Source organism: Gouania willdenowi, chromosome 20, assembly GCF_900634775.1.
Source record: "Gouania willdenowi chromosome 20, fGouWil2.1, whole genome shotgun sequence".
NCBI lineage: Eukaryota > Metazoa > Chordata > Actinopteri > Blenniiformes > Gobiesocidae > Gouania > Gouania willdenowi.
The window spans coordinates 16,971,198-16,992,891 of NC_041063.1; the positions used below are offsets into that span (position 1 = coordinate 16,971,198).

At 37.1% G+C, this 21,694-nt stretch overlaps 4 protein-coding genes across 6 annotated transcripts; 3 read left to right on the top strand and 1 right to left on the bottom strand.

Moving 5' to 3' along the window:
• The first annotated feature begins 200 nt into the window (after window positions 1-200).
• Window positions 201-3,285, top strand: fam162a (family with sequence similarity 162 member A). Its single transcript, XM_028434376.1, has 5 exons — window positions 201-364; window positions 617-697; window positions 1,247-1,358; window positions 1,666-1,774; window positions 2,724-3,285. Exons 1-5 carry the CDS (start codon window positions 322-324, stop codon window positions 2,838-2,840), a joined length of 462 nt encoding a protein of 153 aa, XP_028290177.1. The 5' UTR covers window positions 201-321; the 3' UTR covers window positions 2,841-3,285.
• A 521-nt stretch (window positions 3,286-3,806) lies between these two features.
• kpna1 (karyopherin alpha 1 (importin alpha 5)) lies at window positions 3,807-11,470 on the bottom strand. Of its 2 annotated transcripts, none has more exons than XM_028434375.1 (14): window positions 11,351-11,470; window positions 9,898-10,031; window positions 9,629-9,742; window positions 9,408-9,507; window positions 9,217-9,311; window positions 8,778-8,909; window positions 8,602-8,690; window positions 8,405-8,504; window positions 8,119-8,282; window positions 7,837-7,915; window positions 7,615-7,740; window positions 7,400-7,527; window positions 6,923-7,098; window positions 3,807-5,646 (listed from the first exon to the last, which is right to left on the bottom strand). In XM_028434375.1, the coding sequence occupies exons 2-14, from the start codon at window positions 10,021-10,023 to the stop codon at window positions 5,459-5,461; spliced, it is 1,617 nt and encodes a 538-aa protein (XP_028290176.1). In that variant the 5' UTR covers window positions 10,024-10,031; window positions 11,351-11,470; the 3' UTR covers window positions 3,807-5,458. The 2 variants fall into 2 exon arrangements, with proteins under 2 accessions (XP_028290176.1, XP_028290175.1); XM_028434374.1 differs by having other exon boundaries at window positions 11,246-11,380.
• Window positions 11,471-15,270: 3,800 nt separating this feature from the next.
• On the top strand, window positions 15,271-15,861 carry nanos2 (nanos homolog 2). Its single transcript, XM_028435106.1, has one exon. The coding sequence runs from the start codon at window positions 15,394-15,396 to the stop codon at window positions 15,859-15,861; it is 468 nt and encodes a 155-aa protein (XP_028290907.1). The 5' UTR covers window positions 15,271-15,393.
• A 2,029-nt stretch (window positions 15,862-17,890) lies between these two features.
• LOC114454343 (uncharacterized) lies at window positions 17,891-21,338 on the top strand. Of its 2 annotated transcripts, XM_028434738.1 has the most exons (8): window positions 17,891-17,977; window positions 18,146-18,306; window positions 18,396-18,540; window positions 18,611-18,724; window positions 19,396-19,540; window positions 19,637-19,785; window positions 19,866-20,005; window positions 20,096-21,338. In XM_028434738.1, the coding sequence occupies exons 2-8, from the start codon at window positions 18,207-18,209 to the stop codon at window positions 20,245-20,247; spliced, it is 945 nt and encodes a 314-aa protein (XP_028290539.1). In that variant the 5' UTR covers window positions 17,891-17,977; window positions 18,146-18,206; the 3' UTR covers window positions 20,248-21,338. The 2 variants fall into 2 exon arrangements, with proteins under 2 accessions (XP_028290539.1, XP_028290537.1); XM_028434736.1 differs by having other exon boundaries at window positions 17,930-18,306.
• Window positions 21,339-21,694: the final 356 nt, after the last annotated feature.

Genomic DNA, 21,694 nt, shown 5'->3' on the forward strand with positions numbered 1-21,694 from the left:
ATATATATATATATATATTAACGAGTTAACAAAAAAATGTAAAATATGGTTCTATTTTAAAATATCTACATTTTTGAATGATTTTGTTAGTTTTGTTTAACTGGGGTTTCACGCGCGTTGACCGAATGAACGTTGTGCCCTATGACGCATGCGCGTTGGGTCTGCTTATAAAACCAGGCTTAGTGTTGTTTTTAGTCAGGCGCTGTACAGACCGCCCTGATGGGTACGTGTGTCGACTTTTAGCCACTGAAGGATCTCGTTGAGCAGTTTTTATCTGTCATGGGGGTGTAGAGACACTGAAAACTCAACAAACGAAACGACATGAATCTGCTCCGATCTCGACTTTCATTTGGCAGCCTTTTTGGTTCGTACGGTTTTCTTTCACCTTTATTCGTTGTTGTCTTTGCTGCGTTATTGGTCACCTTCAATAAATGTGCGCTCGTGTCAAACAGAGTGCCTCTATCGCTGTGGTTACAAACATAAGGTTTGGGGTCTAACCTGGCCCAGCAGCCTGCATGATAACTTTTGCAAAGTGTACACAAACTGAAAAATCAAAGCAAAAAAGATCAAGGGTTCCAACTTTACTTGTTTTTGTTCTGATGGTTAATATTAACAGGTCAGAGATGGAGCCACAGAGGGATGTGCAACAAACCAGAGGAGGTGAAATCTCAGCCTCCACTTGCTCCAGCAGTTCCAGGTGAGGATCTTTGAATAAAATAAATAAATTTAAAAAATCTCTTGAGTTTTTGGACTTCTATCTAAAGTGCATAAAACAAATCTAACTCAAATCACCATTCTATACATAAACTTGGCTACTTTTGCAAGAAATAAATGTAATTTAGAAAATAAAAGCTAAAGCTTTGATATATGGAGAGATCTGTCTCACGAATATATCCACAATTTTCACATGTATTTTTCACATGCATAATTTGTGTCGACGACTTTTCTGAAAAACGCGTGGAAATCTAAAAAACACGTGAAAATCTGAAGAAGAAAAAAACCCACGTGAGAAAATTGTGGATATATTTTTGAGAAAAATCTCCCCATATTGATGAGGGTTTTCATAACAGTCTCTCTTCTAAACAATCAGTGAATGATTTCCTTCATAGTTTAGTATGAGAATGTTTATTCTTTTTAACTCTCCAGAGACTAAAAGGGGGACACAGGAAATGAGTTCACTGGTTGCGAGGGGTCTGTGGAGCTTTGGTTATTTGTTCATTATTATAATGTTTGTTTTTCGAGCCAGAACCGCGTCCTGCTTTCAAGCTCCCTGGTTACAGGCCCTCAGAGATGGACAAGAGGATTTTGATCTGGTCAGGACGCTTTAAGACGGCCGATCAGATACCAGCCACTGTGTCGTAAGTCACTTTTTCCTGTTTATGTGGCGTCAGTACTGTCCACCCCACACAGCTCTGATTTTAGTGATTGAGTTATGTAAAGAACAGGACCACTGCTGCTCCTGAGTTCAAAGAGGACGTGTTGATCGGGGTCTGAGCTGCTGTGATGAGATCGTCCTGATATGCTCACAAAAGCTTTAATTAACCTGGCTTGTGTTTTCTGATCTAGATCTCTGAGTCTAGGAGCTTTAACATCAGTTTTATTGCTTGTTTTTTTTTAATCAACGGTCTAAGAATACCTTGTTGAGTGCGTATCTTTGTGCCACAGATTTGAGACCATCGACGCTGCCAGAAACAAAATCAGAGTGAAGGCAGCCTACGTCATGATGGGAGTAACAATCGGAGCCTGCTTAGTGATGGTCGTTATGGGCAAAAGAGTAAGTAAATTCACTCAGATGCAGAGTAAACGGTTGATTTTTTTTTTTTTTTTTTTTTTTCCTGCTTGGCTTTGGATAAACATCACATTTGATTGGTCTTTCATCAGACATCTTGGTTAGGAAATTAGCAAATCGTAAATCTGGAGATTTTCATGTGCAGTCAGTCCATAATGCCATTATCTTAAGGATAGTTATTCAAAGAACACCTCTGATTAGACGGGTGTACCTGGCACCCCTCCCCCCCCCAAGTGAACTCACAAAATGTTTAAGAAAAAAAAAACCAAAGTGTCAAATATAAAAATGACAGAAAATACACCAAATGAAAACAAATACACATAGGATAATTCAATATAGCAAAATTACTCACACGATGACAACACAAATAATGTAAAAATTATACCAAACTACAAGAGACAAATTGCGCAATATAGCAACATGAATCCTCAAAATTACTCCCAAAATGCACTCAAAACAACAAACACAATAAACCCTTGTTGATCCCTGTGTTAATGCTCAGATTGGTTTTATTTCTAAATGCTGACATGAATTAAGACAATGTGGCCCTTGGATCAAACAATTACATTTTAGGGCCCCTGCTGTGATAAGTTGCCCATCTCTGCCACAGACTGTTGGTTTCTATAGTAACAGCCTTTCCTCATCCTGATCAGCACTTTTTAGAAAGGCTTTGCCACATTTATATCCCTTTAAATACTCAAATTAAAGTACCTCTTTGCTCTTATTTTCATGTAATCTTACCTCAACCAATCATAAAACTGTTGTGGAACTGAATGATACGAGACACTGTGTAAAGGGAAGTTGGTCCTATTGTGTCATATCTATCTATACATACTTATCCTGATTAGGGGAGTGGGTGGGCCTTCAAAATGAGGATATAAAGTGGAGTGTCCTCACACACTTCACTATCAACACAAGTTTGTTTTGTGTGTAGGCTGCTGGTAGGAATGAGTCCCTGACGGCTCACAACATGGAAAAGAAGGCCAGATGGAGGGAGGAGATCCAGATGGAGAAGAAAAGTGCTGCAGCTCTGGCTGAGAAGCCTGAGTGACCCCATCAGCTGCTGACCCCTCACCTACACACCACCAGAGCGGTCCCCACTTTGCACTGTAGGATAATCTTTAACCAGGAGACGAGCACATTAACAGCCAAATGCTGAGTGATTGTTATGATTGAGGGTGAAATGAAACTACATTAAGAACGTTTGCAGTAGGACTAGGTTTTCTCTGGAGCTCCGATAGGACATGTCGTCATTGTAGAGGATGATTTGACAGTTTGAGCCTATTAGCAGTACATTGAGTAAAATTTCAGTACTTGCCTCACTCTCTCCAGTGTTAATAAGCATATGTCATGGTTTTAAATCATACCAGCTGCCTTACTTCTGAAGGCAAATCTTTCATTCTTTTCACCTGATTTGTGCCCATATGGTGTAACATTACTTTGTATATAGTGAACACCAGTTAACAAAAAAATAAAACTTACTACTCTTCCTGAGATGTGCCCTGTTATCTGAATCTACCTTGGAAGACATTCAGATTTTCAAGCATTTCTACACGTGAACCTGTTTGTAAAGTAACAGTGAGTAAACAGACTTTACTGCAACAGCAGCTTGATTTATTATGGTGAGGACAAGCTCTTCTAAAGCAAACTCACTCGTATCGTCTGTTAATCTACTGTTAGTATGTGCAGTCGTGTTGGAAAAAGTCTGCAGGTGTTCAAACTAAATTTTCTATAAAGGATTAATTGCACTGCTCGCAACCTATAAGGCTAATTTCACTGAAAGCACACAGTAATTAGAAAAACATACCAATACTGTAAAAAGGGTTCATGTAAAAAAGTTCTGCTGTTGTAATTTGCACATCCAAAAAACTGAATCATAACCTTTTAAATGCCTTTGATAATTAGGTAAGTTTTAACAATTAGTGTATTGTGAGCTCGCGTGCAAAATTAATTGACCTGTTTTTGGAAAAAAAACAGCAAAACTAATTTAAAAAGTTGAAATCATCACTTACAATAAAACTTTTGAAATCACTTTTATGCAAATGGCATGACAGGAGACAGATGCACAAACTCATCACAACAAACAGAAATGAACATGTAGAGCTGGTCATCACTTGGAGATTAAAAAAAAAAAAAAAACAAATTGTAAGCATTCCAAAGGTAAACATTCTGTTTTCACTAAAGTGATCACCAGGATTTTCAGTTTGATGTGTTCTTGAAATATTTTCAAAGAATTATGGCACCATTAGGTACACGACAAGTGCTAATCCCAATAATAATACCAAAATATATCCATTTTTTTCCCTTTAAAGAGACTGGTTGTTGAACTGGCATGATCGAATTAAAAGATTCTTCTACATGAAAAGGTGTTGAAAGCTCTCGGCTAGTTTACTACATCGTTACTCTAAAGTTACTCTGGCACTGCGGAGGAGGCGGGATCCTCTGATTATAAGAAATGTGCCAAAAGAATCAGTCCACAATCTGCTGGAATCCCAAAGGGCAAGCCATGTCAACATTGTAATACCAGAGCACAGAAGATACACACAGACCTCCTCTTTAAACACCAAACATCCTGAGGAGGAAAGAGCCACATAATCAACCAATTAAATAGTTCATGTCATAACTATAGTACACTGTCAATGAGCAGGCCTCAGTCTTGAACTAAAGTGCAGAAAATGAAATGAAATCCTTAAAAGATAATTAAAAAAATAATTCCTGCTGGTTGGCTGGACAGAATCCAGGCTTAAATAGTCTGTTGGGTTACGTCCAAGTCTGTCCAATTGTCTCAGTGCGAGGGAAGACACCAATTCCAATGGTTCCATGGAGTTTCCATGACTCATCAGGTAGGAGACAGTTGCCGCTCTCCACGAAGGAGCCTGTGTCGGCAGAAAAGTGCCACTTCTGGAAAAAGGAATGCATTATGTGGGATAGAGGAAAGGAAGCCGGGTCATCACTGAAGCTTCCTATTTAATGTGATCAAGTTATTGGTTTGTCCGTCTGTGATGACTGACAGCCAGGAGTGAAATCCAACCCTCTGGGTTTGAGACACTTCAAAGAAGTCAGTTTCCACACAGCTTTGCTGTGGGCAGTTCTGTCTGGTGACCACAGTCACACGGTCAACGTCTCCTGGTCAGTCCAGTGTTTCAGTTAAAATAATCTGATGGTCTGCGACAGGAAAATATTTATTTAATTTTTTTCTTAAATTTAATGTCCGTGTTTGTCTGTCTTATGAGTTCATAATGCTTCAATCAGACAAATAGTGCAGTCCATAAACACCCACCAGCTCAAAGTTAGCCAACGCTAATCCTTTAGGATCACAGAGAGGTGCTTCTTGTTGGGGGAAGCCCAGAAAAAACAAAACTATGTAGTGCTACAGACACTGGAGCTTAAAGCAAGTCTGACGATCCAAAACACAAAATGAGTGAAACCTTCACTAACTGGCTGACGAGACTCCAAAACTCCACCCATGTTTGATGTATGCATGTACACACACGCGCACTCCTGTTAGGTTAAATATCTAATAATCACAATGACTTCTTCAGCCTCTCGGGTGACAAGAACGGAAGAGGGGAGGCCGTGGGTTGTTTTCACCAAGCATCATGGCTCCGAGCAGAGTGAGCGTAGATAAGAATTAGGGTGGAGCTCGATGATAAGTGGGAGGGTTTAGCATTATAGCTGGAAACCATCCATCGGGGCCTCGCACTGCTGGAAGAGGAACTGCTGCTGCTGCAGATCAACGGCTGGAGCTAGAGCCTGGTCCTCGTCATCAGTGTTGAAGAAGCGCTCGATTAGGTCGAAGGCTTTCTGGTAGATGTCCTGGTTATCGTGGCCCTGCAGAAACTCCAGCTTGTCCAGACCTGAAGAAAGGAACAGGGTCGGTTCACCAAACGCTAATGGTCTTGTTCAAATCAGAGACTTCTCATTTACAACAAAGAATAATCAACATTTGAGCAAGAAAAATTTACTATTTAAGTACACCCCCAGGTTTTTGCTGATCTGCCACTCGGGGGAAATTCAAAAAAATGCCTTGATTATGGGCATTACTCCTCGAGTAGTTAAGACACGCCTAGTCACAGCAGCCCCACCCCCACAGCGCAGCATGGAGTTGTCAATCAATGCTCACTGAGGCCTGTGAGAGGAGAAACTAACAGTGACGGTTAGTGATGTCACTGGTCCAAATAAATGGTCACTGATCTAATCTCAGCAAATAGCAAAATTAAACTGCAGTAGCTGGCGTTCAACAAAAACACTAAATTTCAATACTTACACTAAATTGTGATGAACGGGAGTAGAATCAATAAACTACATTACTTCATACCTGATCATATGTATTAAGCAGAAAAAAGTTGTTTTTCTTATACTTTAACAGAAGTTTGACAGTTTAATATTCTCAGCAGAGTGAATACGAGAAGACATTGGGTCACACAGATGCTGCATTTAACTGTTATGCTTTACTTGCTTTAACTTGATATAAATTTGTTGTGGTCGAGCTGTGTCCAAATGCAATCATTCTTAAATGGACTTGGAATGGTAAATGGACTTGATTTTATATAGCGCTTTATCACCACACTGAAGCACTCTCAAAGCGCTTTACGTATCAGCTCATTCACCCAATCACTCTCACATTCACACACCAGTGGGACAGGACTGCCATGCAAGGCGCTAGTCAACCACTGGGAGCAACTTAGGGTACAGTGTCTTGCCCAAGGACACTTCGGCACATAGTCAGGTACTGGGATCGAACCCCCAACCTCTCGATCAGAAGACGACCCGCTACCACCTGAGCCACGGTCGCCCTTAAATCAATTCCCATTAGATTTGATAAATATCTGTTACGTAAAACAAAAGTGTTTAAATTGGTGGCATTGTGTGTAACTGAGTGAAATCAAACCATGACAAGTAACACAATGAAACAGACACAAGTAATAACTTTTTCTAGTTTCTCTCTATGGCTTCATAACTAAAGTAGCAGAGGGGACCCGACACCACCTTTGTGTCAATTAATCTCAAATTTCAAACAACAAATATATTGTGTTCATGTGGCATCTGTTAAAGACAAACCTGCCTGCATATTTAATTTATTCATAGTACAAAAACATGTAATATGTGACTGTTAGTGCAGCGTGGACCCACCGTAGGCCTCCTCGATGAGTGCACAGTATGGGTTGATGCCTCCACTGCGCTTAGCCTCCAGTTCTCCCAGTCGGAGGATGTTTTCGATGCCATTTAGAGCAACCTGAACTATTTTGGAGTCCATGACTGTGAGCAGGTCACACAGAGGTTTAATACAGCCTAGTTCCACCAGGTGCCTGCAGCAGGTAGAACATAATTAAGGATTTAATGGAAAGACAATGCACGTTTTCAGTTTGAAAAAATACAGTTTGCTGATAAAGTAAATATAGGTTTAGCCAAAACTAATGGATATTTGCTAATACCACAAAATCTGCAAAATTTGAAATTTGTTTTCCTTGATTTCTCATGTCAAGTTCTGTAGCCTTTAAAACTCACTAAAGATTTATAGTGCAATAACATAAAGCACATGTTTTGTGATTAGAATAAAGCTGTGTGTCATTCATCATTAATAATACAGGTTTAAATCCTCAGTCCTACCTGATCTGTTCTGCAGAGCCCCCGGAGGTGGCGTTGGTAATTGCCCATGCCGCCTCCTTTCTTGTGCGAAATTCTGCAACTTGTAGGATAGTGATTAAAGGAGGCAACAGACCTGCATCAATCACCATCTGTAAAAAAAAAAACATTGTTCAGTTATGACCTATACAAATTATATAACTCGTAATGAAATATAATGTAGATTACTACTGACACACCTGAATTTGTGCTCGGTTCCCTGCAGTGATGTTGGAGATGGTCCAACAGGCTTCCTTCTTGATGGACTCTTTTGGGCTGCTCAGCAGTTGAAGCAGAGACTGCAGGACACCACAGTTCAGGATCACCTAGAAAATAAATACCAGCAAGTCAGAAAAAACCAACAGCGTTCATAAAGTTGATATATCGCTCAGTCTTCATTGCGGGGGGGGGGGGGGGGGTACCTGCGTTTGTACATCATCTCCAGTGACAATATTTCCAACAGCCCGCAGTGCAGGAGACACCACTTTATAGTCAGAGTTCCTGAAAAGAAGCAGAAGCAGAATCAATGACCGTTATTCCTCAAGCTGTCATATTTAATGTTCAAGGGAAATAAATTCCAAAATTGTGACTTTTTCACACACACACACACACACACACAAAAAAACATTTTTCAGCTATAGGGTCAAAAGAGAATATAATATAACATAAAATATGTATGTTTATGCATGAATTTGTGTCCTTACAACAGCAGTTCAACCAGCCGGCGGCAAACTCCAGAGTCAATAACAGCCTGGATTTTCTCATTTGGGCCATCAGACAGGTAGGAAAGAGCCCAGCATGCATCAGCCAAGATGTCTGTGTCGTTGACGAACAGAAGCCAGGACAACACACTGAGACAGGGAGACACCTAGAAGAGAACATGCAAAAGCAATGAGAAAGACACACATTTATGTTATTCAATGAAAAACAAGCATTACTTTAGTCAAAATTAAGATAGGATGGTGATACAATTTATACTTTAGCGTTTACCTTAGCGAAGTCTGGAGGTGGGTTTTTTCCTCTGCAGAGATTTGAGAGCGCCCAAACAGCATTCCTCATCATTGTTAGACGATTTTGTTTGGCCAATAACCTGTGGGAGAAAATTCAATAGACGGTAACCAAAGTTTTGCTTCAAAGTCGTTTTGTATCCCCACAATGTTAAATACACAGATTGGGTTAATACTAACTGCACAAGGGAAGGCAGAATGTTGCAGTCGATGACGAAGTCTCTGCATTCTGTGCTGTCTCCTGCTATATTACCCAAGGCCCACACAGCCTGAGGAGGGGAGGAGGGACAGTCAGCCAAATGCAGAAAACAACAGTACGAAGAAGAAACATCTGGATGGATCAAATGTTGTCTTACTTGTTCTTGAACGTCTTCAAAATCTGAGCAGAGCATCTCTATGAATATGGGCACAGCTCCTGCCTGGATCACAACCCGTGTCTGGTGGGATGTTCCTGAAGCGATGTTGGTCAACACCCACGCTGCCTCAAACTGAAAAATAAATGCAGAAAAAACTCACTTGCACTCGTCAAACATTTTTGGAAATTGAAAAATGTAGCCAAGGTTTCTTTATTTTATTTATTTGAGTGGAACAGTGTGTATTAATGTACAGCCAAAGTTGTAAATACACCGGAATTAGCTAAATGCTAATTTCCACCCATAGTCCCATGGTGCAGGGGGAAATGGAATATAAAAGGCAAAACATACACAGCTCCACAACAGTATGACAATACACAATGAGGTAAACAACTAACTATTGACAAAAATAATATTTAACTCATTTTGTCAGGATAATCACCTGCAATGTGCAGTTTTCTCGTCTCTTCAGAAAATCGACAAAACGCTCCACCACACCTGGTGTGGCAATGACTTCATCAATAGGTGGATTGGGTTCTATGAGAGTAGAGCAAACAATGCAATGATCAATGTTCAGGTAAAACTAAACATGGACAAAACAGAAGTAACTGACGCTGATTTAGGTGAAGTTACCTTTAGAAAGAAGTTTCCTAAAACGTTGGGTTCCTATAAGCTGCTGCTCAGGAGACACCGAGAAGATCATTTGAATCATATCCTCAGAAATCACCCCACCCTGTGCAAGACAGCCATGAGAATTGAAAAAACGTAAGTGAATATATCAAAATCATAATCTGAATTAGGCTACAGCATTTCATGGTATGATTCCAGGTTTTTATTGGCATTAGAGAGCTTACCGTAAGAGGGTCCATGTTGTTGGCCTGGGACTCCAAGTAGCCGCTATCGGCCATCCCATCATCTTCCAGGAGGCCATCGTCCTCCACAGTGGCAACGTTCCTCCTCTTAAAAAGCTGAAACACAATAAAGTGATGAAATGATTCAACAACAATGGCAAGACAACATTAAAGGACTGCAAAAGTTGTTTTACGCTTCATGGCAGCCTTCAGAAAAATCCAAGCGTGTTCTCTTTCTTCAACACAGACTGCTGTGTGTACACCAGACTTACTTGTTCATCTTTCTTCTGTTTGCGGAGCTGCAGACCTTCCTCTTCCCTCCGTCGCCTCATTTCATCTGTGTTGAGGGACTTGTTTTTGTAGCTCTTGAGTCGAGCATTGTCTTTGCCCTGACTCATTGTGGAAGCTGAAAAGATGCAAACACATATGAGCAAATGACACATGGAGCCTGAAAACAATTCCTTCATTTTGACTTGGACACATATTTCCAATCTTGTTTAGAAGTGTGACGATATCTCGATACGGAAATATATCGCGATATTTTTTTTCGCACAATCGATTATCGATATGCTTGCACTAAGTATCAATTTTTTATTTATTTTTTTCAAAACCTTTTTTGCTTTTTCACTAAAATGTGCAGGTACGTCTTCACAGAAATTTTGTCACTGTTTGTTGAAGGAACCAATATATTTGTTACTGGAATATTGCACTATAATGGTGTCACTGGTAAAAAAATAAATAATAAAAAAAAAAACCCACCTATTTTTTGTTTACAGAAAGCACTATTGGAGATACTTATTCGTTTACGTTGGTATGTTGACACTTATTTACAGAAATGTTGAACTAAAATAGTGTCACTGTTCATAGGACACTTTTTCAATGTATTGTCTTTCAGAGATATAAAATAAAAACTGTATTTTTTCATTTAATCTTTTTTTTTCTTATGTAACAGATTACTGTAGATTGATTTCTGACCAATATATCAATAATCGCAGTATCATGAGATAATCGTTATCGTGAGTTTTGTATTGCGTATCGTGAGGTACCCAGAGGTTCCCAACCCTAATCTTGTTAGTTTTACAAGTTTTCATCCAGGCAAGATTAATAGATCACAGAGCACAAAATAACAGTCTACGTGAAATCCAGCTAACATTGTGTAAATAATGTTCAATTTGAAGACTATCAAGATAGCAAGACAGCTCCATCACTCACGGTTACAGAGCGAAATAATGTAGAGAATGTTAAGACAATCTCAGTGTTTTGATCTAGAAGCATCTTGTATTATATAAAATATAAACTCAGGTTAGTCATCATTATAACCGAGGTACCAAGTAATCCAAAACCTCCTCTTAGTCCCGAAAAATAGCCTCTACGCAAACGAGATATGGCTATTATAAGCAAATTAACTCTCAAAAATGTCACCCAGGACTACCAATAACTATATACTAATGAATTTTTCTTCCTTCAGATACCCTTTATTAAACCAGCATCATACATGTCAACACAGTTGTTTTCACGTCATCTGGCTATTGTCATACCCGCAGTTAGCTGAAAAGGTCTAGCATTAGCTTAGCGTTAGCATCAATCTCGATATCAAACATTGTCGTTGAGCTCACACACGTGTTTTTAGAAAACAATCCATCCTGTGTTAGCAAGTCAAAGAGCCACGGTTGTAATACGTTTCCAAGAATGTAAAGTTAATGTAGCGCTCTGTGGTTATTTGACCTGTCAGATCGGGCTCCGTAATCCTCTGCTAGGCCACCGTCCGTACAACAACCGGTAACGCAATACGCATGCGTGAAATCAGCCACCTCTCTTCTCTGGCCGCCCACACACGCTGGTTGTTCTTCTCTGGTTTACAATTTTTTTTTAAAGTGTATTATTATTATTATTATTATTATTATTATTATTATTATTATTAGACATACAGGTGTAAAAAAATATTTCATCTGTGGAAGTAATTGGAAAGTGTGCTATGCTACAACAGCTAATTATTTATTAATAATAAAAACAACAATTTCTCTCTTAAGGCACAGGGTAATGATTACGGAAAAATATGTTTTACATGGTAAACACTGCTTTCAGTTCATTAAAGACAAGAGCAATGGATTTGGAGTGTTATAAGATGAATAAACATGAACTACTGCATAAAACAAGACATAAACACACTTTTAAAGTGTGAGCCACAGTAGAAACACACAATGCTTAGTGGTATCTGCTGGTCAAAAACAAGTAAATTAGTATTTTTGTATACCTGTTAATTTATCATTAAGTGTCATATTTAATTCTTTAATTTCCCTTTTCTGGGTTTTTTTTTTTTTTTTTTAATCTGAAGTCTGAAATATATTTCTTTTATTTCTGTATTTTTGGAAAATGAAGAAAAAACCTCACAAGTCTATGTTCAGTTTTGAAATTCTTATTATGCGAAGGTGTACAAGCATGACAACAGTAAAATGTACATTATAGTCTGTTATTTGACATTTTAAAATAGCTGCATTTATTACACTTTGATTGACATAATTCAATAAATATGGCCTTTTTATTTTTAAAGTATTTATTTAAGTATGTTCTGTTATTTATTTTATTTTTTTGACTGTCTGCACTTTTGAAATTTCCAGTTTGCAAACCAAGAGCAAACAGAAAATACTTGATGGTAAACTGCATTGATTTTTATTTTAAGGTGCATATTAATCCAAGACATAGACATAAACAACATATAATGTAGTTGATAATGGATGCGAGAGATTTAGTGTAGGTGAATGAATGTGTGAATGATAAAGCATTTATTATTAACAATAGTTCATGCTTCCCAAAACCCCTAACCCTAGGTTTGTGTGATGTCACGATAAATGACTGTGCTGGAGGCGTACGAAGATGACACATTGGAAAATGTAAATAGGCAATCAGAATGATAAAATCATGAAGGCTATATTAGATTTTCCGTTCATGTTTAGAGTAAAAATAGTGGAACTATTGAACAAAAAACAAAAAGAGAGATGAGAACACTTTGAAGGTTTTTTATTGTAGCTTCAATGCTGATCTGAAGGTGATTGGTTGTGGATACAAGTGTTATTCAGTGGTTTGCATCCTAATGATGATTCACTTAGTTTTATGCACAAATTATTCAGGTTGAAGCAGCAGCTCTTACTGCAGGAGTGTGTTTACAGTAAATATAATGTTACGTTGTTGACAGATGAGATGCTGAAATAAAAGCCGGTTAAATATGACCAGTCTATGAGGAAGCAGGAATATGACAACACAAGAACTGACATTATTAAAGTAATTAAGCATGAACTAATTGTAAAATGTTTATAGAAAATATATAAATGTGTTAATAATAAAATAATAGAAATAAAAAAAAGGCATGGTACAGTATATATACAGTAAATATACATACATTTCTTAAGAGTTTTCACAAGTAATGGTCACTGTAAATACATTTACCCCCTCTTTGTCCCAAAGTTAACCTCAACAGACCTTTGGTTCACCATCTGGAAATCCATTCATTAAAAAAAATGAAATACAATTCAATATCAGCTTTTTGTGCGTTTTCCATCAAGGATCTAATTAATTATATCAATGTAGAATTAAATTATTAGTTTCATTAATAAAGGCAAAAAAGTTTGCCAACCTGCCTAATAAATGTCCATTTTAATTAAACACCTGTGACTTTGAGCTGTTTGAATGATCCTGTTTCAAGCGTCTGAACTGAGACATGACCTTTGTCTATACTTTTAAACTTTATAACAGGCAGGTGCACCTTCATTGAAGAAGTTCTCTTCTGTTTTGTTCTCATTTGCAATTTGTTTATGATTTGGATCATTCTTTTAATTTATTTTTTTCAACAGAACATGCATTGTTGGTGTAAAATAGTTGTGTATATTGCTGATCAAATACTCGTGAAATGTTTTCGGGGTCGAACATTCGTATTCAGGCTTTAAAGTGATCACTGTTGTTGGTAATCAAAGAAACTTTTATTTATTTATGCATTTATTTATTTTTAATTCCATAAATATTTTTATTGTAGGCTTTTTTCAAAGTGATACAATTTTCAATTATACTCACACTTACAAAGCAATTTGGTATCACTTGTTTTATACAAATATCGGAAACAAATATAAAAAGAAAACACAATAACAAAATAATAGTTAAAATAACACTTTTTTTTAATTTAATGTCACTTTTGGAATGAAAACATTTTTTTTAAGTGGAAACATTTTACAGAAGGATGAAATAAATATATAAAGAAAGGAAATGCCAGAAAAATGCAGGAATCAATACATATGAAAGTTAAATAAACGTATGTATAGTCAAAGTTTTTACAGTTCTGGGGTTTAATGCAGGCTGAATGGATTCTGTGTATTGTTCTAATTCTATAAAAATAGTTCAAATACTGTTTTTTTTGTAAGTAAATTTTACATTAATGAATATGGAATTTTGCTATGATGATCAACAATTTAATTATGTAGTATTGTTTATTTTCGAAGTTACAAACGTTGTAGAAACCTCACAAAGAATCCAGAGGTGAAAGTACTCACATTGTTGTAATTGAGTTGCTTTTATGGGTACTTTTTCCACTATATTTATAAATCAATATTTTTACTTGTACTTAAGTATGTTTTAAAACAAGTAACGTAATTGTTACATTTCTACACCCAACCGAGTAAACTATTATTTTTTTTGTTTTAAAATGATCAACGGACATTGTGAAACTACAAAAAATGAAATGAGCAAACAATCAAAAGCATCAAATCTTGAATGACCAACTAGATAACACGTAATGCACCTTGCCAAAACAGCATTAAATACCGGTTATTTTCTCAGTTTTAGAGTTCATAAATGTACCTATACTTAAAATCTTATAAATACATATGTTTTATTTTGTATTAAACTCATTGGTGTAAATAATTGTATTTTATGCCTTTGAGGAAAATAAATTAAGTTCCAACTGTGCAAAATTTGGTCTCTTCCTTTTGAAGTTTATACATGAGATGTTTACTGTATGCAAGGGAACCATGGCAAGATTCATTACCAAAAATAAACTTTGAGTAGCTAGTAACTTTGAATAACTTTGAGTAACTAGTAACTTTGAATAACATTGAGTAACTTTGAGTAACTAGTAACTTTGAGTAACTTTGAGTAACTAGTAACTTTCAGTAACTTATTTTTGAGTAACCAGTAACTTTGAGTAACTAGTAACTTCGAGTAACTTTGACTAGTAACTTTGAGTAACTTATCTTTGAGTAACCAGTAACTTAACTAGTAACTTTGAGTAACTTATCTTTGAGTAACTTTGAGTAAAACTTTGAGTAACTTATCTTCGAGTAACCAGTAACTTTGAGTACTATTTCATTTACTTTTTTACTAGTACTTGAGTATTTTGTATACTTGTACTTGAGTATAATTTCACAAATAACAGTACTTCTACTTGAGTGTTTTATGTATGACTTACTTATACATGTATAGGACAATTTCAAGCAGGTAACGGTACTTCTACTTGAGTATAGGATATAAATACTCTTACACGTCTGAAAGAATCAAAGAAATATAGCACATATTGGAGGATAATAAGATGCTCAAGATGCAGATGTGGGACATCAGCCAAACACAGGCGTCGCCTCCAAACACCTGTGGTGGACGTTAATCGATGGCACGTGTCTGGGGCGGCACACATATAATTTAACAATGTAAGGAATGCAGGTCGCGTGCGGGTCTCTATAAAAAAACAAACCAACCGTGTGGCCCTCCATCATCACCCTACGACCACAATGCAGAGAACATCTGACCTCCACAGCTCCATCATCTCCACCGAGGACTGCTTTGACATGTGGCGGGACTACATGAACCTCAGCGGGCTGATGCTGAGACTCTGCGCCGTACGGGATGAGGAGACCCAGGAGCACCAAGAGCCCAAAAAGAAGCAACCAGGACCGAGGGGCCGTTCCAGGGGGCGTCTGCGGGGGTCGGCTCAAAGTTCCCCAGGTACGAGCTGTGCCAGCAGCCCGTCGGACAGCAGCTGCAGCCGCGGGGCGTCAGACTTCTGTCGCTTCTGTAAGCAGAACGGAGAGACCCCCAGCGTGTTCCGCTCACACAGGCTGAAAACAGACCAGGGTAAAGTGATCTGTCCCATCCTGTGCAGCTTCACCTGCCCCATCTGTGGGGCCACCGGGGACTCAGCGCACACACGCCGCTACTGCCCCAAGGCACAGCGGCAGCAGACGGGAATCAAACTCTAGCAAAGAAAGAAGATTGTAGTATAGCACCTTTACTGCAGATGTTTATGTGTTTACAGACTCTGTTCTGGAGCTGTTTCATGTTTGACGATGTTGTGGAGCATCATGACCCAAGAAATACGTACATGTCTAAAACCATTGGAAACATGTGATTAAAAAAACAACAACTATTATTGTACATACATTGTGATTGTTCAAAGTAAATACAGGAAAATATTAACACTCTTTGAATTGTGTCTTCTTTCTTTGCACTTGTTGTGTGTTCGATTGAATAATAATCGAATAGTACGGGTGTAGGCTATCACCCGTAATATGGACCAACTATTAAAAAAAAGATTATTTCAATAAAAAAGATACATTTTCAATCATAGAAAAAAAGGTTTAAAGGCAATTATTTGGGTGTGAAATATTTTATTATTTGAAAACTTTTTTCTTTGATTAAAAATGTTTATTTTTGATTGAAAAGTGTTTTTTAATTGAAGTGATTTTTGTAAATATAAGTTTTATTATTATTATTATTATTATTATTATTGAATAATAAAGGCACAAATCTACCTCCATAAATCACAAGCTTTGCTTAAATAACACTTTTTCAAAACAAATCTTATTTATAGTGAAAAAAACCCGACAACTTTAACAATAAACAACAAACAAGTTAATCTAAAACAAAAATAGAATACAGATTGTTCAATAAATGCACTATTATATCCAGTCAGTCGGTGATGCAAATGTGTCATAAACTCATAATATGCATTAAATATACAGATTCTAGATCTTCATGATTCTGACCTTGTTTTTGTACTTTAGTTTATTTGCCATCAATCCAATTTGTTCTCACATGTTTGATTTTTGGTCTCAGGTCCCCTTAGTAAATTTGAGAGTTTTACAAAATCCAAAGGCTAATGCTTTATTCTGTACTTTATAAATCTTCTTTTTAATAATAGTACTGTCTCAACTGAGCACAACTAGTAACACTGTCCAGTCCACAAAACAATGGCGCATCATGATACATGTCTAAAAACATTGGAAACATGGCTATGCCATTTTTTTTAAAAACAGATTGTATTTTTGTACATACATTGTGATTGTTCAAGGTGAATACAGACAAATATTTACACTCTTTTAATTGTTTCTTCTTTCTTTGCATGTGTGTGTAACTCAGTCACAAGCTTTGCAATTTAAAATAACACTTTAAAAAAAAAAAAAAAAACTTCATCTTAGATGTACTCTTTGGTGTATTTTGAATAAAAATGTTCAGATCAACATGGATTTATAGGTTAAACATATTTAATTCATATTTAGAGGTGAGAATGTGCTGAAACACATTTTATTTAATCGTCTGTTTTCAAGATTCAAGAAGTTTATTGTCATATTTGCTGAGCAAGCAAAATCCTACATATAGCAAGAAACACCAGACCACTTTAACAATAAACAAAAATAAGTTAATCTGTGCAATAAATGAACAATTTAATAAGCCATCGGTGGTGCAAATGTTTCATAATGTGTAATAAATATACAGATGTAGTTTTGTCCTTCTAGATCTTTATAATTCTGACCTTGTTTTTGTACTTTAATTTAGTTTATTTATTTTTTGCCGTTAATCTGATTTGTTCTTAAATGTTTGTTTTTTGGTCTCCGTAGTCAAACATTTGAGTGTTTTCCAAAATCCGAAGGCTTATGTTGTTCCGTACTTTATAAATCTTATTAATCAACAGTCACAAAGAGGTTAAATTGACACGCTTCTTGTGAGCACAACTATAGTAACACCGTCCACAAAACAATGGAGCCCTAGCCAGTGCTCAGGGTCATTTATCCTGCATTACACCAATTACCATTAGTGGAAGTCAATAAAAGTGCAAATCAAAGCAACTCTTCGACCCTCACAAACTAAAGGGTCTCTACTAAGACATTGGTCGTTGGTTTTCACAACAGCAAACTCTGCCCCCAGCTCACGTGTTGTAAACCCAAGTGTGTGATAAGAAATGGTTACTAAACGACACATTTGGGTCAAAGTCTTGCCTTTGTTTTATATCACAGAGCTAAGCTGTATAGTGAGACCAACATATTACAAATGGCAACACTCATTTGAATCGAAGGACACAGGGAGAAGGCCTTTGGAGTGAGTTTTAACCTTACATATGCTGGCGTGCCATAAAAACCTTCCACTTATACAACACACGCCCATTTTTAATGTCACTGAGCTGCTCTTTGGCTTGAGCATTATTTTTCCCTGAAGAACACGTGCTGAATGGTTCATCAGGGTTGTTTTTTTTTCCAATTCTTGCAGGTTTTTATTAATAATTCTGGAATCTGACTGATTGCTTGTATTAATATCTGAATTTTCTACAATGGCAAAGCACAACATCACACGTGCTCTTTTCATTGTGCTGGCGTTGGCCTTTTTCATCACCACTATGGTGTTCACAGCTCTGGCAGGACCAGGATTATGTAAGTACATGTTAACATTTATTTATTTTTCTGCTCTTTATTCAATGCTTTTAGTCACTCACTTTACCTATGATTGTCCTGCACTTCAGATCCTTTTCTATCGAGCACTGGGAATATTTCAGCTGACTTCTCCACCCAGATAACACCAGCTGGTTGGGCATTCTCCATTTGGGGAATAATTTACTCATTTCTAGCTTGTTCATTGGTCTTCATCCTCTCTGGCCTTTTTAGAAAGTATGTAACAGCAAGTTTATCATAGATCATAATACAAATGCATATGACTAAATAATGCATTTTCTTGTAGAAATGCCTATGGTTACATCTACTGCAGCCCTGCTGTGCTGCCACGTGCATTCTTTATAACATGGTGCCTAAATCTGGGCTTGAATGTCAGCTGGTTGTTTCTGTGGGACAGAAGGTAAGAATTTTTTCAGCATTAATAACCAGTTTGTGTACTTGAAAGTTATTTGCAGTTTTAGGCATTTATTCAGCTTTGAGTTGCAGCACAAATTCTGTAAAAAAAATAAAAATAAATGCAGATTTGTTTTTGCATTGAGAATTAAAAAATAAAAAATAAATAAAACTTACCCCAACAAGTTACACTGGGAAGTTTCTGTATAACTCTGGATGAATATTGTTTGGTGTGAAATATATTTATTGACATTTATTGATTATGATGTGTTTTATTGATATGGTTAATTTATTCTCAAATGAGTGTCCTCAAGTTGTAAAAAAAAAATGTGCCACTGCCATGTAACTGTAACGATGGCAATGACAAATAAATGTAATATTTTCCACTGGTGGAGAAGGCAGTATCGAGCCTTAACAGTGCATGCTCGTGTTGTTCAGTTTGCATGTTTTCTTTGAGGAAAACATAGATTTCCTTCATGTGGCATAAACTCAAGTGGCTGCATGAATGGTGTTGCCAGTTTGGGTAGTTTGTCAACATTTGTTATGGATTTTTGGTGTCTTTTACACCCCATGTTGAGGCCGGTATTCATGCTATTGAATCCACTCAGATTAGTGGTATACTACAAACTATATTGTTTGATTTTAAATATTTTTCTTGTAATAAAATGTTGTTTTCAGGTATATGGTTCCTGCTCTTGTATTTCTCTGCCTCATCGCATCAACAAACTATAAGATGATCTTCCTCTCCTGCTATGGTCTACAAGCATATGGACCCTGGCTCAACAAGTACCACAAAGTCGACCTGTGGCTGTATCGTGTGTTGGTCAGTTCAGCATCAGATTGATTTTCTTCCACAAAACAAACAGCAACTCTTAATCTGAGTCTTAACTTTTTTTAAAAAATGTTTTTGCTGTTCTAGATTCAGAATGGGATTGCCATATACGCAACATGGACAACCATTGCATCACTGCTAAACCTTACCATTGTCCTGACTAGCAATGAAGGCATGTCTCAGACGGATGCTGCCACCCTGTCACTCTCCATTTTGGCTGTGATGGTGGTTGTTTGGTGAGGACACACACACATATATCAAAGTGAAGCAGTTAAAAGGCAGTTTGTACATTGAATGTGTTTGAAATCTCTTACAGGTTCATCCTGGAAAACTCTTACTTCGAAAAACATGTGAGGTTTATCCTCAGCATCTACCCTGTTTTGATTTGGTCTCTGACTGGGGTGTTGACCAAAAACTACAATGCAGCTGCTCCCACAAGGAATGACATCTTCATTGGTTAGTGACAACCAAGTGAATCACCTTCATCATGATTGCAGCCATGGTTATACGGCTAAATCTTTCTTTGTGTTTTTGTCTCCGCTGTAGCTGCGCTGCTCGCTGTAGCCTGTGTGCTGTGTGCCTCTCGGGTGGTTTTGGTCATCTGGAGGCAAATGATACAGCCCATTTTCAAAGATGTGGACCCCGATGACATGGTTCCAATGGAGATAGCTGAAAGGCAGAAGACAATCTTTAAATAATATTAGTAATTAGGTGTTTTGTGCCACATGGCAGATGAAAGGGTCAAACTCTATCATAAAATGCAATTAAATGGGGTCACCGAAGACAAAAAACACAAACAAAAACAAAGCATATTTCTAGATTTAGATGGTTTAACCCCCCTCCCCAACCAGAATAATATGCCTAGGTCAATGTCTGATGTGTCTGGATAATCAAAGATGGAATTCTACGGACGTTTCTGGCTATAGACAGTCCAATAACAGCCTCATAAACCTCTAGTGGCCCCAAAGCTTCTTCACCCTTATCTGAGAAGAATTAAATGTTTGTGACTTTATCAACAATATACTTAAGCCTTAGGTTTTGGGATGAGCATGCATTGGGCTTAACCTTAGACACATTGATCCTCCCAACTATCAGTTCTAGGTGTAAGCATATCATCATTATATACTTAAGCCGGGTCACCCTCTTTTTTGTCACTGTACTGGTTTAACAGATTACACACCACACAATATGCACCAGAGTAGCATCACATTACACTTTCAGCACAACCAAAATAACTGTTAACCACTTCAGCCATTGTCCCACCCTAAATCCCTCTTCCCTGTTCTTTTCCCCCTCACCCAGGTGTGTAACACTGACCTCTCTTTTTATTATATTTATTCAATAAAATAGAGGAATTTGTTTCATTGCAATAATAAAAACTGCATAACGGTCATAAAAACATTGCACAACATGTAGTGTTGACCTTCGACATGGACAATTTACATTAATGGGTGAAAAAGGCAATTCCCCCCCCCACACACACACACACAGACACACACACACACAACAATTTGCATAGAGGCCCCAAAAAGCTAGAATCTGCTCTGATGGAATTAATCTGACCTAGTTGTTTATTACAGTTTGGCATGTTTTAGAAAACATTTTTACTTGCAACTTAATTTTTCCAAACCACTAAGAGGGGCCACAATAAAGACATGTACTGTATATTGTTAATGTTAATATCTGACATGTAAGGGGTCAGAATATTGTGACTGATATGTGTATATTGTTTGAAATGTTTGTAATGTTTGTAATTGATAAAATTAACCTGATAACACAAGATGATGATATGGAGGATCTGTAATGAGATGTATAAATACTAAATAATGCTGGTTATATACGTGCTGTTTCCACTTTTAAAACATTTTTCTTCTTTAATAAACTTCTTTTTTTGGTTGTTTTTATTCTTTTTTTATTTGTTTTTTTTTTCTTTTTGTCAAACTGAGACTCGCTTATTTATTGGTCCCACATTTGATTCGTTTTTTTGTTTGCAACCATAGTGACTGACATGTAAAAGTTTATTTTGATAGTACAGGTTTTTTTTTTCTTCCCAGCAATTGTTTGAAGTCATTGAGCCAAAACTCTAAAAACTATAAAAGATAAAACACCTGGAAATAAAGCATTTACATACATGACCAACTGAAA